Genomic DNA, 16,990 nt, shown 5'->3' with positions numbered 1-16,990 from the left:
GGAGCATCTTAGGAAACCAATATCCCTATCTGGTCAAAAGAGGACCGAGCCCATTCTTAGTCTTCTGAAACATGGAGTGGCTCATCAGTGGTCATTAGTATGAAGCATGAGGAAGAAAACTAGATCTGGTTAGGCCTTCTGTATGGATGCCCTCTCATGGAGATTCATCCCAACACCCAGAATCCTACTCTCGTAATTTAAAGGCTTCCTTGGCCTTTAGTCAAGATGCCCATAAGACCTTGCAGTACAGGAAAGGTATTCTGGCCAAAATATTCAGCCCACTTCCTAAGAGCAGGGCAGAGAGAAGGAGGGAACAAGAATGTATTAAGCACCTACTATGTGTTGTGCAATGGGCTGAGGGCTTTACAAATATTACCCCATTTGATCCCCACGACAAGCCTGAGAGAGAAGTGCTATTTTGATTTCCATGGAGGAAACTAAGACAGACAGAAATGAAATGATCTGCCCAAGGTCACAGAGCTAGTAAATTTTCAAGGCAGGATATGAACTTGATTTATTCTGACTACAGACTCATTTAGCTATCTCTAGGGGTTACACTTTGTATGACCCAGTAACTCTAGTTCTAACCACTAGAATCTAACACTGAGTCAAACCACTCACACATCCAATCCACATAATCCACCAACCAATGATCCCTGAGTACCTGTGTCAAGTAACCAGGAATAGGTTGGAAGGAGAAAGAAAATGAGGTGGGGAAAATGGTGATGGAGGAAGCCATTAGTCCACTAGTCACCTTTTTGTTGTCCCCCTCACCCTCTATCAGACTTGATTCGCAACAACAATCTCGTGGCTGAAACTGTCATTGTGGAAATTTCTCGGGATAACCCTGAGAGGGAGCTGGGAATGAGGATCGTCGGGGGCAAGGACACCCCACTGGGCAACATTGTGGTACAAGAGGTCCACCAAGATACCCCCTTGGGCATGGATGGCAAAGTGGCCCCTGGAGATCATGTACTAGAGGTGGGTGAGCCCATGGGATGTTGGGATACTGACCTGCTTCATGCTTTTCTCCCCAATCAACAGTAACAATGAGAATAACAATAATCTCATTTGGAGAGAATGCATAGGTGTATTAAATACAGTAAACTGAAGTTTGGCTAGACGAAGTCATTTGCCCAAGGTTGCCCAGTTGACTTGAACCCAGGACTCTTGACTCTAGGTTCCTTTGAACCTATTGTGTGTGTTAGGTGCTAAGGGTACATATGAAACAGAGCACCACCCCAACCCTCATTGGGATTATATTCTAATGATGATGATGTCTGTCCTTAGTTTTTAAAGACAGCCATGATACCAGGGGAGGTGATGCCGTGACAAGCACATGAATTAGATTTGAGTGGGGGGGGGGGGTGCTGTGCTGTCACCAACCTTACTTTCTCCTCCCAGAGCCATCTGAGTCCAATGGCCAGATATGCATCAGGAATACTGGAGATGGCCCTGGATGCCAGGCAGTCAGGGTTAAGTGACTTGCCCAAGATCACACAGCTAATAAGTGGCAAATGTCTGAGACTAGATTTGAACTCCCATACTCCTGACTCCAAGGCCATTGCTGTATCCACTGTGCCTCCTAGCTACCCTAATAGAAGCATGTGGCAGACCCAGACAAAATGCAAGGAGAGATTTAAGGAGGTCCAGGTTATTTCAGTTTTACTGGGTTGGGGGGGGAAGGATTAGGAAAGGAAGAATGGAAGAAGCAATTGCTGAACGGAAGGCAAAAGGAAAGGGATTCAGCAAAGCAAAGGTGGAGTGGAAAGTCCATTCCCAGCAAAGGCCCAGAGATAGGAGAATACAGGCTGAAATTCCCATGGGAATGTGAGCTGAGCCTAAAAAGGGAGAGTAGAGCCAGATTATAGGTGGCCTTAGTTACCAGGATGAGGAACTGATATTTTTTCTACGGGCAAGAGGGAGACACTGAAGGTTTTGAGCTGAAGTCAACCCTAAATGTTCCTTAGAAAAATTATGCAGAGGATGGATTGTGGAGGGGAGAGATGAAGAAAGAAAGTTCTATTAAAAGGCTATTGCAGGGGGTGGCTAGGTGGTACAGTGGCTAGAGCACTGGCCCTTGGAGTCAGTAGTACCCAAGTTCAAATCCGGCCTCAGACACTTAATAATTACCTAGCTGTGTGGCCTTGGGCAAGTCACTTAACCACATTGCCTTGCAAAAACCTAAAAAAATAAATTAACAAAAGGCCATTGCAGGGGTGGTTAGGTAGCACAGTAGATAGAGCACCGGCCCTGGAGTCGGGAGTTCAAATCTGGCCTCAGACACTTAATAATTGCCTAGTTGTGTGGCCTTGGACAAGCCACTTAACCCCATTGCCTTGCAAAAAAAACTAAAAAAAAAGGCTATTGCAAAAGTGAGAATTTGTTTTACTTGATTATGCATATGTATTTACAAAGCTTTGGGTGAGGTGGAAGGAAGAAAAAATAAATGCTTGATAAAACAAACAAGCAAAGAAATCAGTAGATAGATGAATGAATAAACAAAAAGACAAATGAATAAACAAATAAATAAAAGTTTGAAAAGTAATCTCAAAATTTTAAGTGTCATTGCCAGAATCTGAAAAAGGGTTAATAAAGTGAACAAAGAGTATTGAAGAGGGGAGAGCAGATGGGAGACATACCATGGAGAAAGATTAGACAGAATTTGATACCTTCTTCTTGTGCTTCTCAGTCTTCTGGGTTTGCTTGTTCCACCCAAGAAGTCTACTGGCTTAAACTTTAGTTTTGGAGTTACACAGAAGGTGAGAGAGTCTGAGGAAGTCTGGCAAATTCTCCTTCCTCCTAGGTCAATGGGATCAACATCAGCAATGTCACCCACTCTCAAGCAATCTCCCTGCTCCGCCAAGCAGGGCCTGTGCTGCACTTGGTGATCTTACAAGAGAAGGGCTTCCTGAACCAGCCACCCCAAGATGACATCCCAATTCCCAGCAGGGCTGGGGAGATTGTGCATGTCACCCTGATGAAGAAGGACCGAATGCAGCCCCTGGGTATCAAACTGATCCGCAAGGCTGGCAAGGCTGGGATCTTCATCCTAGATCTGCTGGATGGTGGCCTGGCAGCCAGGAATGGAAAGCTGAGCCAAAATGATAAAGTCCTCTCCATCAATGGGCAGGACCTGAGACAGGGGACACCAGAGATAGCAGCCCAAATCATTCAGGTTAGTGGTGACCCTGGTTGTTCCCAGAAGGGAAAGGAAAGCCCAGGATGGTGACCAGAACAGAACTCAGAAATTTCTAGATTTGAATCCTATTGTCAATACTTACCAGCTTTATAACTTTGAGCCAGTCACTTTTTTGTCTCTGTCTCTAAAATGGGTGGGGAATAATACCTATAGTAGTATAAGTCATTGCATGTGAAACTCTTTTCACTTCATAAAGAATTATATACTAACAAGGAAAAACCTAAGAAAGGAATTATATAAAATTCCAGTTGTTATTATTTAGAACTGACAAAGGATCTCCAAGGCTACCTGGTTCAACCTCTTCATTTTACAGATGAGGAAGCTGAGGCTGAGAGAAGGGAAGTCACCTCTCCAAGATCACACAGAGTTAGGAGGCAATCTTGGTCTTCTGACCCCAAATGTTCTTCCCACAACTTTATGCTGCCTGTGGGCAAAGGCAGACTCCATTGTAACTCCTAGGCATACATTTTGCAAAGGGTGGGCATTCACAAAATCTTCTGGGCTATGTATTTGGGAAGATGCAAAGTTTAGATGAGACATGACTCCTGTCGCTGCATTTTATGATCTAGTTAGTAGTAGTAGAGGTAGTAGTGGTAGTGGTAGTAGTAGTAGTAGTAGTAGTAGTAGTAGTAGTAGCAGCAGCAGTGGTGGTAGTAGTGGTAGTGGTAGTAGTAACAAGAAAGGAAACTGAAACTTTCCAGTAGGCAAGAGGGGTCAATTTTTTGAGTTGTAGAATAGCATGACCAGATCTAGATGTGAGAAAGAATATTCTGGAAAGGAATATAAAGAATATTGGGAAGGAATGAAAAATTGAAGAGGATGACTTGTTAGGGCCTTTCCCACAGTCCAGTGGGTGGCTCTAAAGATCTCTTCTAGAATAGAAGCAGTAGAAAGAGATGGGAGATTGTCCAAGGTGGTATCCACAGGACTTGCTAACTAAATGTGAGAGAAAAGGAACAGTTTCAAGATAACCCTCAGGTTATCAATATGGAACCCAAAGTGAATGGTAAGGCCACCATGAAAATAAATGAAATCAGAAAGGAGGGGCACATTTAGAAAGAAAGAATAAAATGCTTGGTTGGAGACATGCTGTTAACCATTGGAGATGCGTTCATAGGATATCAATGCTATCTATGGTTAGGTTCCTGATAAGTTTGAGTTATGAATCCCCCTTGAAGCAGTTGCTTTATTCAAATTCCAATTGTATATTCCCATTGGACTGGAACCCATGATCATATTTTACATAATTACAACTTCAAATAGTACAAATTTGGATACATTTGAAATGGTCTCATCAGCTTCAGGAGACATTAGCATGGACTTGGGAGTTGATGCAGAGGAGTGGGAGTGATTGTCAGGAGAGCACCCAAAGGAGATGGAGAATGAGTTGAGCATCTTGCAGGATGATTGAGGAAAGAGAATTCAGTAAAAGGCCTTTGCCACAGACAAAGAATTGACAGAAAGCCACTGACTTGGGGAACTTGGAAGGTCATTAGTGACTTTGCAGAGCACACGTGAGGAGAAATCAAGTCGGCTTCCAAGAGAGTGGGGAATAACAAAATAAAGATAATGAGTGAAGACAACTTTTCCAAGTTCAACAGAGAAAGAAAGAGTTGGGGGGAGAGGACTCATGGACAAGAAGAATCTAGAGAATGCTAGGATGGGAGTGGGGACTGAGGTTGGAATATGTTTGTGGACTCAACATTCTCTATATTGAAATGGACAAAATGAAAATGGCCTATGGAGTACTGAATCTCCCCAACATTCTTCAACTCAATAACTTTCCCTTATGTACCTTAGTATTCCTAGAAGCAGATGGGGAGGTATCTCCAGGGATACAGGACCTAGAGAACAGACCCTGAGGGAGTTGGGTGGAATAAATAATAAAGTCACCAGTCATGGGGAGGCCAAGGATGCTGAGGTTCTCAGAGGAATTGACAAAGCTGGGTTGGGAAGATTTAGGTGAATTGTTGCAGAGTTGAGTTAGCAGAACTAGGGGAAAAATACATGCAATACCTACAACCAAGTAAATAGAACAAAAATGAAGTTGAATTCAGTATTGGCCCCAGGGAAGGGTTGAGAGAATCCAATTCCCTTCCCTACCTCTTTATAGAGGTGGGGGACTATGGGTATAAAATATTGCATATCCTGTCAGATCCAATTGATATATTGGTAAATTATAATGAATTGCTTCCCCCCTTCCTTTTTAGAAGTCCTTGATAAAAATTAATTAATTAATTAAAGTCCTTCCTATGAGATATTTAGTACCAGGAATAGTGGATAGGCAAAAGTACCCAGTTCTTCTCTGGTTTCTGTTGTCATTTCCTTTACCTCTGTCTTGAAAGGGACAGAATGAAAATGGTCAATGGAGAGTTGATCCTTAAGATAAGTGAGGAGAAAATAAGAGAGCACTGGACTGCCCTGGATGAGTTGAGATCTTTTGGCCTGGATGATCTCCATCCCTGGCTACTGAAAGACACAACAAATGTGATGACCAAACCCTTGGCAATGAGCTGGGACAGAGTACAGGTACTCAGTTCCCTAAACAAATATTCTTTGTATGACATACATAACAGATAGTTATCTAGCCTCTTCTTGAGGCTAGGGGAAACCCACTAGGGTTCCACTAGGGAAACCACTCCACTATAAGGCAACTGATTTTACTTTAGGATAGGTTGATCATTGCTTTTTTAAAAAAACTCATTTCCAAATTTCTCCCTCTGCCACTTTCACTTCAAATCTCCCTCAAGACAAAGAAGTCCAGTTAAACTGACAGCATATGCCTCATTCTGCACCTATTATCTACCATGTCTCCACCAAGAGGAGGAAGGTCTCCTCTAACTACTAGTCATCTAACATCACAATTGTTCTCTTTGCATTCTTGTAATTAGTATGCTAATTTGGTCATTTTGTAGTTTGTTCTTCTGATTTTGTTCCTGGCAATCTAAGTTCATAGAAATCTTCCCAAATCTCCCTGAAGTCTTCATATTCATGATCTCTAATTTGCATTAAAATCCCCCTTACATTTCCCTGCCACTAATGGCTTTAACATTCTACAATCAATGGGGGTCCATTTTGTTTCCAGCTCTTGGCTACCATTTAAAAAAAGTGTCTTCCTAAATCCTTTTGGATTGATAAAAGCTTTCCCTTTGTCTCTGACCTCATGGGGGTCCATCAGTGGTCAAAAAGAACATACTCAAGTTGAGTGATTTTTCTAGGAACGTTTACAAGTGTTTCTAGAACAACTGGACCAGTTAAAAAATTTGGTATTTTTCCCCTTAACATCAAACCTCTATTTCCTTATTTTTTGCTTTCACCTGGAGTTCCTAATTTTGTCATTTGAGATCAAAGATGAATGACAATCTTCAACTACTTAAATCAGTCACCTTGTGTTCACTAAGTCTCCTCTTTCCTGTAGCATATCCCATTCTTCTAACTGATGCCTTTATGACCGAGGTCCAATGTCTTCTTCTGGACATGCTCCAAGTTATTAATGTCCCACCTAATATATGGTCCCCAGAGCTGAACTCAACAGGACAAAGTACTGAGGATGCTCTAGGCTTCCTAAAAGGAACAATTTCCTAACAACCAGAGTAATCTCAGTGTGAACCAGGTATATACAGAAGTAGTGGCTTCTCCATTACTATAGAACCTGCAGAGGTAATGGCTTCTATAGCATTGGAGGCCTTTAAGCCAAGACTGATGACTTATTAGAGATGGTTGTAGGACCCTCATGTGAAGGAAATTGACCTTTTACTGCCTAATCCCAGAGGTCAGAGCTAGGAATGGAGGGGGGAGTACAGAAGGGCTATTTTCAGTTCAATGTAAGGGAAACTTGCTACTCATCCACAAAAGGGAATTCAAAGGTAGATTGGGCCAATTATAAGATAATGAATTTCATCATTGGTGGTCTTATATAGAAGCTGATGACCACTTAATAAGGAATTTCAGATACAAATTGGAGTAGATGACCTGTGAGGTCCCTTCCAACTCAAAGAATCTGGAACTAGATCATCTCTAACATGCAAAGCAATCTGGTGCAGTAGGTAGAATTTTGGAAGACCTGGGTTCAAATCCCACTTCTCCCACCCACAAGCTTTATGATTCTGGGATAGATTTCTCAGGGGCTCAGTTTTTTCCTGTGTAAAATGAGGGTTGAATTTAATGGTTCTCTCCCAGCTTGGAATCTAGGATCCTATAATCTCTTTTACATCTATATGCGGTGGTCATCTGGTTAACCAATATGCCCTTAAACCAATGAAAGATGAAGGGAGATCAGTCAGGAGGAAAGAAATCATTTTAGAGTCAAACTTTTCTTGCCCAATAGTACAGCAACCCACTGGAGATGTTAATGCATCACTAGAGATGAGAAAACCTATGTTGAGCAGGTCCTCACTGCCTCAAGGAAGAACAGGAGACCAACCTCCTTTCTCTAAGTTCCTGGCCCCTCCCTGTTTATCCACATACTGTCCTCTATACAACAGCTGCTGCCCAAATGGACCCTGCCTCTCAGGGTCATATGACCCAATCACTGTGGGGACTCCCTATTTGTATATTTTTGGCTCCCAAAACTCTTGCCATATCTTTGTCCACTCCCCAAGAGGGATTGTAAGAGTCATTAAGAGTTTGTACTTTTCCCTAAATATCTGGCAATTTGAGAGGTGTTAGAATGACCATGAACTTGGTCAATTTTTATGGAAACATGTGCTTTCTAAGATTTGAACAGGCCTAAGAGATTCAGGAACAGAGTTTTTCCTCTGGCAGCCAAGACTCCATGGGTGTTAACTATAAAACACTAACCTGAAAATCAGGAAACCTGACTTCAAGACCCAACTCTACTCACTCATCTCAAAGTTTCTGTTTGTTCAACTGTATAAAAAATTGGCCCACATGGTCGTCTGGCCCCAACAGTCATTATGTGGTTGGCCCTTGTTCGTCCTTTATTCTCAAAGAGGACCAATGACATTATGAGAGTGAATTGAAGCAAGATAGAGCTGCACAAAGTCTTTAGCCTTATCCTTGCCTCCAGTCATGAAATGACCCTTCTAAGAAATAAAGCTGCAGACCTTTGGGGGAAGTTTCCTTTTCTGGTGGTCAGAGGAGAATGAGGCAGCTAAGTAAACAGTGGAGTTGCTGCTCAAATCTCAAAATGACTTGGGCTGAGGGTTGGAGAGGAAAATACTACTTGGGGAGACCTGGAGGTGTGGCCAATTTGAAGGAAGCATGCTTCAAGGGAAAGTGGGATCGATGGGAAAGTGGGATTGATGGGAAAGTGGGAGATCTGAGTTTGGGTTCAAGCTCTGCCAGTTACTTGTTGTGTTACCCTTGGCAAGTCACTTTCCTTTTCTGGGCTTCTGTTTTCTCGGCCATGAAATGGAGATAATAGTACTTGCCATTCCTGTTTCAGTCATATCAAACTCAAATAGAAAGGGGAGGCTAACTAACCTCTACATAAAGATTCAAAGGGTGGCATATTGATTTAGTTTTATTATATAATGTTATCTATGTTTTACATATTTTTATTTTTTAACTAGTTCCCAGTTACATTTTAATCTAGTTCAGGCCCCATTTGGTGGTGTTGTAGGCCATGCTGTTGTCAGCTCTGATCCACCTCTCAGGGAAGATAGGAGGAAAATGCTCTCGAACTATTGCTTGAACTATGTAGGAAGAAAGTATGAGTTACTGCTAGCATTATATAGGCTAGTCAATATTTGAGGAGGTTCAGATTGCTTCCCTGGTCTTCTTCTGAAAGCTCTGACCTATCAAAAGTAGAAGGAACAGCAGAGAATATCTCTCGATTTGGAAAAGGATATAACTGAGCCCCAAGAGTTAGATCAAAATCCAGGAAGTCCAACCCTCTCACTGTATGGAGAAAGAAACTGAGGTATGAGAAGGGGAAGGGACTTGCCCAAGCTCCCACATAAGATCCTAGTTCTAGAGTTGGAAGGCCCCTCAGAGGCCAGCAAGTTTAATCCCCTCATTGAAATTGAGGGGGTTATTTGTCTTTTGATGTTTGTCCTGAGATGGAAACTGAGGCACAGGGAGAGGATGAGACTTGCTCAGGTTTTTAGTTAATAAGAGCTTAAGGGATATTTTAAACCCAGATACTCCTGACTTGAAGGCTAGGACTCTAAGCATGATATACCATGATATCTCTTGTGTTCTTTGCTTTGCATGTAGCACACGTTCCCACCCCACCCCGCTCCAAATCCTCACCTATATCAAAGGATTAATCAAAGCTCCTCCTCCCAGAAGCCTTCTCTGACCACTCCAGTGCCCAATCAACTCACTCCTCCAGCCCCACAGGATATTTACAGCTAGGAGATACCTTGGCAGCATCTTCTAGGCCAGTACTTCTAGCATTATACCTTTACTGAGTCATTGCCGTGCTGACAGAGGACATGAGCCTGAGTCTGAGGACTAGTTGGCAGGCTGAGGTAGAGATTGGGCAGAGAGGGATAAGGATTGAGACCCTGGTGGGGCATGGGGAGAAGGCCCGCTTATTACATGTCAGTAATATAAGGCATCACTTAGGGTGATGGCTGTGGACCACAAAAGGGAGGATTGACTATTGGCAAATGGAGAAATTTAACTCAATGGGACTTTGGGCTTATAAATACAGGCCCTTTCCCTAGAATAGTATTATAGTAGTAGATGCCAAGCTGTAGAGCAATCATTGGCATAACTTTGGACAAGTCACTGTCTGGGCCTCAATTTCTTCCTCTGTAAAATGAGGGATTAAACCAGACAGCGTCTGAGATTCCTTCCAATTCTAGTCTTAAGGTCTTATTGTAAACTTGGGCAAATTCTTTCCCCTACCTGCACTTCAGTTTCTTCCTCTGAAAATGAGGTGTTTGTTCTGGTTGGCCTCCATGGTCTCTGCCACTGGAGATCTTTGATCCATCACAACTTTGTCACAATTGGACAGGAGTTTAGATTCCTAGGATCTATGAATTAGGGATATGTATATATGTGTAGATATATATGTATTTATGTATGTATGTATGTGTGATTTTATATATATATATTTGTTAATGATTAGTTTCCTTTGTAAACAGACCTTTCTCCCACTATTTATTTATTTTATGCATCTCAATCCATTATTCTAAGGGGAAATAGTCTTTGGTGTTTTTCCACTAACATCAAATTTCAGTTTCCCTCTTTCTGCTTCCATCCATGGTTCCTAATTTTATTGTCTGAGATCAAAGATGATCACGAGTCTAATGCCTCTTCCATATGATAGACCTTCAGAAACTTAAATGAGTCATCATGCATCCACTAAATCTCCTCTAAACATCCTCCATTGTACCCCACAAAACCATGGGTATGGTGATCTGGCCTATTTAGATTCATTTTACTTTAGATTTAACACCATAAAGGTAATGATGACAAGATCTTTGCTGATATTTGAGAGGAAGGGGATGGCTTGCTCAAAGCACATAAATGAAACAATTGGAATTTATACTGTCACCACAAGATTCTCTGCTGCAAAGACTCCATGGTATGGGACTTGTGGTATCCCAGAGGGCCTTTGACATTGGTCAGCCCAATCTCTAAGACCCAGGCAAAGAAAGTAGCTTAGAGCTGGGAGATCCTTCCTTCATCTACTCCCCTTCCAGATTCTTCCCAGTCTACCACCCTATGTCCCCTCAAGGAAATCAACCCTGATTTGCCTCTTTGGCACATGAGAGCTCTTTATTGGCCTAAGTTTGTCCCTTGCTAAAGAAAGTGGGGAAGTAGAGCAGTAGAAGGAAAGAGGCTTGAATTGGAATGTGAGGGCCTGGGCCTAAATCATGGCTTTGGCATGTCTTAGCTCTAGTCAAATCACTTAACATCATCCCTCTTGAAAATAGGGATAATAAAGCTTGCTCTTTTTTTTCTACTACAGCAGGTGAGAGAAAGGTCTTTGTCAAAGCTTAAAGGACCAGAGAACCTGTGAATCTAAGTATTTGTTTCTGAGGACCCCAATATCTGGAATTGCCTTCCTCCCTTCTCAACTCTGGAATTGCTGTCCACTCTCTCCAGCCCCATTCCAATCCAAATGGCACCCATAGGAAGCTTCTTCTCAATAAAAGCCTCTAGGGTTATTATCCATTTCTTCTATTCATTTAAGCCTTTGTCTGACAACTCCATGAGGACAGGAAATGGATATTCTTTGACCTTTGAGTCTCCCCTCTAAATTTACCGAATTCTATAAAGGTGCTTGTTAGGCCTGGAAGGGATGGGTGGGGCTCCTTGCTCAATCTAGGAGAGACCTTGGTCATCAAAGATCTTGTGGTCTAGTAGAGAGATAAAACACAGTGTTCTTTGATGTCCAAGGTAAAAAGCCATCACTGATGGGAACAAGATATGCTGAAGGAAACCACTGAAGTCGAATTTCACAAGATTAATGAAATGGCCATTAAAACGGCAGCCATTCCCTCAGCCTTGCAGAAGGCCTTCAGTGAAGGTCAATGTTAGAGGCCATTGGTGGCGTCATTTCTTGCTCAACCTTGTACTGAGAGGAAGGGCCCACTTACTGAATGGCTGCAGAGTCCTCTACCTATCCAGAAAGGTCCTGATAGACTGGAGCACTGGGATAAGATGAAATTCAGTTGGGATCAAGATTGGGGTTCCAGAAATCAGTGTTACAATGAAAGATGGTGATGCATGACTAGATGGCAATTTGTCTGAAAATGATCTGGAACTTTAGTGGGTATCTGAATGAGCAATATTACATGATAGACAAAAGAGCTCATTAAACATTGGACTGCATTAGGAAAGGCCCCCAGTAGACAGTGGTGAGAAGTATGACTAAACTGCACATCTAAAGTATTGTGTTCAGTTTAATAAAATTTCTCATACTTCCCAGAGGATGAAGGGCCAGGAATCCATGTCATACATACAAAGGCTGCTTAAAAGAACTGTGGATATTTAATTTCAGGAAAGATTCAGCTGGCAGACAGGTCAGCCTAGATAGCCAACAGAAATGTTGGTGATTCGTCAAATGGTGAAAAGTGAATGGTGGGCAGTAAGGGAGAAAAGGAAATAACTTTTTCAAGAAATATAGTTGTGAATGTGGAAATATATTTAACATGATTGCACATTTATAACCTATATTAAATATGCTATCTTGGGGGTGAGGGCAGGGAGGGAGAAAATTTTAGAACTCAAAATCTTATAAAAAGTGAATGTTGAAAACTATTTTTAATTGTAACTAGGAAAAAAAATAAATACTGTTTACTAAAAAATGGAAGGGAGGGAGGAAGGAAATTAGTTGTGAAAGGGAAGAAGTATATGAGACAAGAGCTAAGTTAAAACTTTAGGAAGCTTTTGGGGGAAGTCTGAGACTGTTTTTAGACTTGGAGAGACTTAAAATTACTTGTAGGCATATGGAAAGGTGCCAGCATCAAGAGACTGAAGATAGGGGCAACTCAGTGGTACAGTAGATAGAGCACCGGACCTGAGTTCAAATTTAGCCTGAGACACTTAATAATTACCTAGCTTTGACCTTGGGCAAGTTACTTTATCCCATTGCCTTGCAAAAACAGAGAGAGAGAGAGAGAGAGAGAGAGAGAGAGAGAGAGAGAGAGAGAGAGAGAGAGATTAAATGTACAAGGAAAAGGAAGTAGTTGCTGGAGCAAGACCTTAGAGGAAGGAGGAAAGTAAAGGGGTAATATGAAACCCAGGTCAGGAGTAGGTAGACTTCTTCTTCAATCATAGAGAAAGAGGAAACAGAAGGAGAATCATCCTGGGAATGGGGTAAATAAGGGTTCGTGGAAGGGAAAAGCATGTCAGTCATTTTCAATTGTCTCAGGAAAGTCGGAGGTGGGCTCATCTCTCATATGTATGAAGTCATATATTATCAGTGTGTGACTGAAATTTGCATGTTTGGAAAAAAACATGTTTGAATGAATGAATGGACTCCTAGAGTTAGGCTAACTAACTAGGGTCTTTTGGGAAGGATGCAAGTCACAATGCTCCCCCCAGCTCCTCCCTGTATTACTTATTGCAGACCAGTGAGAACAGAGTTCACTTTGTGGTCTTGAGACCTCGAGACAGTCTGTTCATGGAGATGGAGACAGAATCAGGCAGCTCGAGGCCCAGCAGAAGTGCGGGAAGGAGCAATGAAAGTGATGGCAGCAGTGGCATCAGTAACCATATCAGTCTCAGCCTTGGGAATGGTCTTCCCTCGATGTCAGTTCCCCAATGGAGGCCTGAACTGGGGCACTATCCAAGACCCTTGGCTTTCTACAAGGTAAGTCCCAGTATGTGTTCCCATCACCCCCTGAAACAGCATAGGATAGAACAGAAAATATCCTGGGGCTTTTAATCCTGGCTTTACAAAGTCATTTCTCACTCTGGGTCTCATTTTCTTCCTCTGAAAAATGGTAAAGTTGGTCTCCAGTTCTCTTCTAACTCTGTATCCTCTGATTACATAATCCTCTAATACTACCACTTAACTGGGAGAGAGGGGAGAGTGGAATGAAGGGAAAGCCCCCAATTTATCCTTCAAGCCTATTACACTATAAACCTGAGTCACCCAGGAGGAGGTGGTTGATCAAGTTTCCTCTCTTCTTTTGAGGACCCCCCTGATGGCTTCCTGAGCCAGGAAAAGACCCTCACCATAAGGAAAGATGTGAAAGAGTCCCTGGGCATCACAATCGGGGGTGGCCGGGAGGGCAAACACAGTGTGCCCATCTATGTGACCAGCGTGCAGCCTGTGGGCTGTCTGTGCCGAGATAGCCGAATTCAGAGAGGTAACGGGGACATAGTAGGGGGTGGGGTGGGGAAGTCAAGCTGGGGGGGGGGGAAGAGAGGGGGGAGGAATAACTCTACCTCTGAATTTCTAGTCTCATTCCTCTATTAGGCCAACCAACCATTTCCCCCTCTGCTGACATCTCTGCTAAAAAAGCAGAGAAGGCCAGAGCTTTTTAGTTAAGAGACCAGAGCATGAATCCTAGGTCCAGGATACCCTAGCTATGTGACCTTGGGCAAGTGAATCACCCATTTGATCTCAGTTTTCTACATCTGTCAAGTGAGGAAATGACCTGAGAAGCTGAAGTTACTACTTTGCAAATCCACCCATTTCTGCTAGCTCGGCCTTCTGAGGACAAACATAGCTCTTCAATCACTGGTTATCCATGCCCCATTCCCCCTCCCAGCCTGCAACCTTCCCTTCTTCAGCTGAAATATCTGGGAGTAGGGAGGAGGTACCAGGGAAAGCTAAGACCCTTAGGTATAAAAGTGTGACACAAGGTAGGGTTGGATAGGGACAAAGAGGAAGCCAGGGATGGCCATGGAGACAGTTAGCCCCTCCACATCTCAGGGTTAGGGGAACCATGCCCTGTGATCTGGAAAATCCATATAAAAAGTTTCAGCCCTCCCTTCATACCTGAGAAGAAGTCTGAATTATTATGGTATTAATATAGTTTATGCATTTCTGAGTTTCTTAACTTTTTCTGGGTCAACTGTGGCTTTGGCAAAACTCTCCTAAAATGCCTATTTAATTTATGCCATCCTGTAATATAGTGAAACTTCAATGGGGAAAGTAGAGATGTGAATGAGATTGCCAGACAGCAGACAACTCTCTAAGACCTCAAGTTCTCAGCATCTGGATTCTCATGTCAAGAGCCTGGATTGGGAAGTGGGAAGTTCTGGATTTGAATCTTAGCTCTGTACCTTACTCTATGTGATGTCAGAATAGCCACTCCACTTTACTGGGACTCCTAAAAAAAGTAGTTTTGATTAGATGATATAGAAACTGTGTTAATGTCTAAGCTGTGGGAGACTAAAATTTTCCAGGCACAGGGGCACACTGGACTTACCAATAGGACTAGTGCCACAGTGGCTTGCTCTGTCTCATGTCCTCCCTTCCTCCACCCACTCACTCTGCAGGTAACATTCTCCTAAGCATCAATGGCCTTGACTTGACATCACTCTCCTATCAAGAAGCAGTCTCAGTCCTCAAGTCTCAGGCAGCCTCAACCATCATCGTCCTGAAAATGTTGGACATCCTGATGCCACCCATGAGCCTGGAGCCTTGGGCAGGTGGCCAAGAACCACCCATAGAGTATGGTCCTAACTGGTCTCCCCTCTGGTTGTCATGGCTGGGCCTTCCCAGGTAAGAACAGGGCAGGACTTCTGCTGTTTTTTTGGTCCCCAGTCACAGGTCAGTTTCTGGGCCTGACAGACCAGCTCATCCAGTCTTCTCAATTTACACAAAAGGAAACTGAGGCCCAGAAAGATGAAGTAACATGCCTAGGGGTTGGGAGTCATGAGATTTTGGTTGCCCCCAATGATTATTCCTGAGGAGGTCATTTAGCCCATGTCTTCTGACTAAGAATTATGAGTCCCATCACCGAGCCAGAAGGCTAACCATCTACTTTCCCTTTGGAGTTGGTCATAGTTTATTTCACCTCATTTTACAGTGAGAAAGAAGAGGACGAGGAAGGAGAGAAGGGAGGGAAATTAGATTTGAATCTAAGTCTTTCTGACTCCACACAGAAACTGTCTACTGCACTTGCTTTTTTAGCCTCAGGGGGCCACATTTTACTCAACTATCAAACAATGGGTTTAAACATCCAGGTCTAAAGGCCTTTCATCTGAGACTCTCCACAGTAGTGAGACAGGCTCTAAGCCCATGCTAGTAGCCAGGGCTGGGGGAGCTTAGGAAATAAGAAATATCAATGCCATCTCTATCTTCTGTTCTCTCCCTCCTTAGTGCCCTCCATTTATGCCAAGATGTTGTGTTGCATAAGAACATTGATGAGAGCTGGGGCTTCAGCATTGTAGGAGGCTTTGAAGAGTCCAAAGGCAACCAACCCTTCTTTATCAAGACCATTGTGCCTGGCACCCCAGCATTCCGGGATCAAAGACTGAAGTAAGTGTGGGGGGCCCCTTCCTCCGGATCTCTTAACTTCTCTGTCTCCTCTGCTTTCCATTCATGCTATTGCCACCAGGGGTCAGAGCCCCATCACTTGTTGCCTAGTCTACTCCAAGTGCCTCTTCATTGGGTTACCCTGTTTCAGGTCTGACCTTGCAACTGGCCAATTCAAGAATTTCCAATACCTCCTTCTTGCCTCTAAGGATGAAATACAAAATTCCTCTGTTTTGCTTGGAAAGCCCTTTACATCAGGGCTCCAATCTACTTTTCTTTTTTCTTTTGTACTTGAAAAAAAGTCTGTTTTTATTCTAAACCTAAACACCAAAAAAGAACATTTTCATACATGTTACAGAACACAAAAAGAAGATTCTCTATGAAACAGTGAATATCTCTTCTATATCACTTGTTTTTTTTTAAAAGAAAAGATAATAATTCCCCTCCCCCAGTTATTCCCTTCTGTGCATTTTGAAAATATTTCAGTGACCCTCTTTTGGGGGAGTATCACTATTGCTACCCCACCCAGAGACATCGTTAAAAATGAAAAGGGAAAAAAAATTGTTATAAAGATAGCAAACATGAATGCCCCTGGCTGTATCCTGAGTCCATTGACTTTCTGTCAGGAGGCTTCATCATAAAGCCTCTGGACACATAGCTGACCATTGTACTGATCTTCGAAGTTCTTTTCCTTTAAAGGTGTTATCCTTATATAAATTGTTCCCCTGTTCTGCATGAGTTCCTATCACTCAGGATTTTCTTTAATTGTCTCTTTTATCATTTCACATGGTGCAATCATACCCCATTCCATTCATATTCCACAATCATTTCCCAATTGATGGACAGCTCCTTTAGTTTAGTTCTTTGCTTTTCTTTTTTTCCTTTTAATCCCCTTTTTTTGGATATGGAAGTTGGTTTTGTATGTGATT

At 42.7% G+C, this 16,990-nt stretch overlaps 2 protein-coding genes across 9 annotated transcripts in view; one reads left to right on the top strand and one right to left on the bottom strand.

Annotated features, from left to right (window-relative positions):
• The window catches only part of CHIC1 (cysteine rich hydrophobic domain 1), a 218,320-nt gene that overhangs the window by 77,603 nt on the left and 123,727 nt on the right, over window positions 1-16,990 (bottom strand). The window lies entirely within an intron of this gene.
• LOC141497931 (ligand of Numb protein X 2-like) overlaps window positions 1-16,990 on the top strand; it is a 94,578-nt gene that overhangs the window by 70,145 nt on the left and 7,443 nt on the right. For all 4 annotated transcript variants that reach the window (XM_074200801.1, XM_074200798.1, XM_074200800.1 and 1 more), the window contains 6 exons: window positions 785-981; window positions 2,807-3,178; window positions 13,197-13,439; window positions 13,767-13,941; window positions 15,080-15,305; window positions 15,906-16,064. In XM_074200801.1, coding sequence (XP_074056902.1) covers window positions 785-981; window positions 2,807-3,178; window positions 13,197-13,439; window positions 13,767-13,941; window positions 15,080-15,305; window positions 15,906-16,064 — 1,372 coding nt within the window. The remainder of the gene's footprint in view (window positions 1-784; window positions 982-2,806; window positions 3,179-13,196; window positions 13,440-13,766; window positions 13,942-15,079; window positions 15,306-15,905; window positions 16,065-16,990) is intronic.

Source organism: Macrotis lagotis, chromosome X (genome assembly GCF_037893015.1).
Source record: "Macrotis lagotis isolate mMagLag1 chromosome X, bilby.v1.9.chrom.fasta, whole genome shotgun sequence".
NCBI lineage: Eukaryota > Metazoa > Chordata > Mammalia > Peramelemorphia > Peramelidae > Macrotis > Macrotis lagotis.
This window is presented reverse-complemented; position numbering and strand designations above follow the sequence as displayed.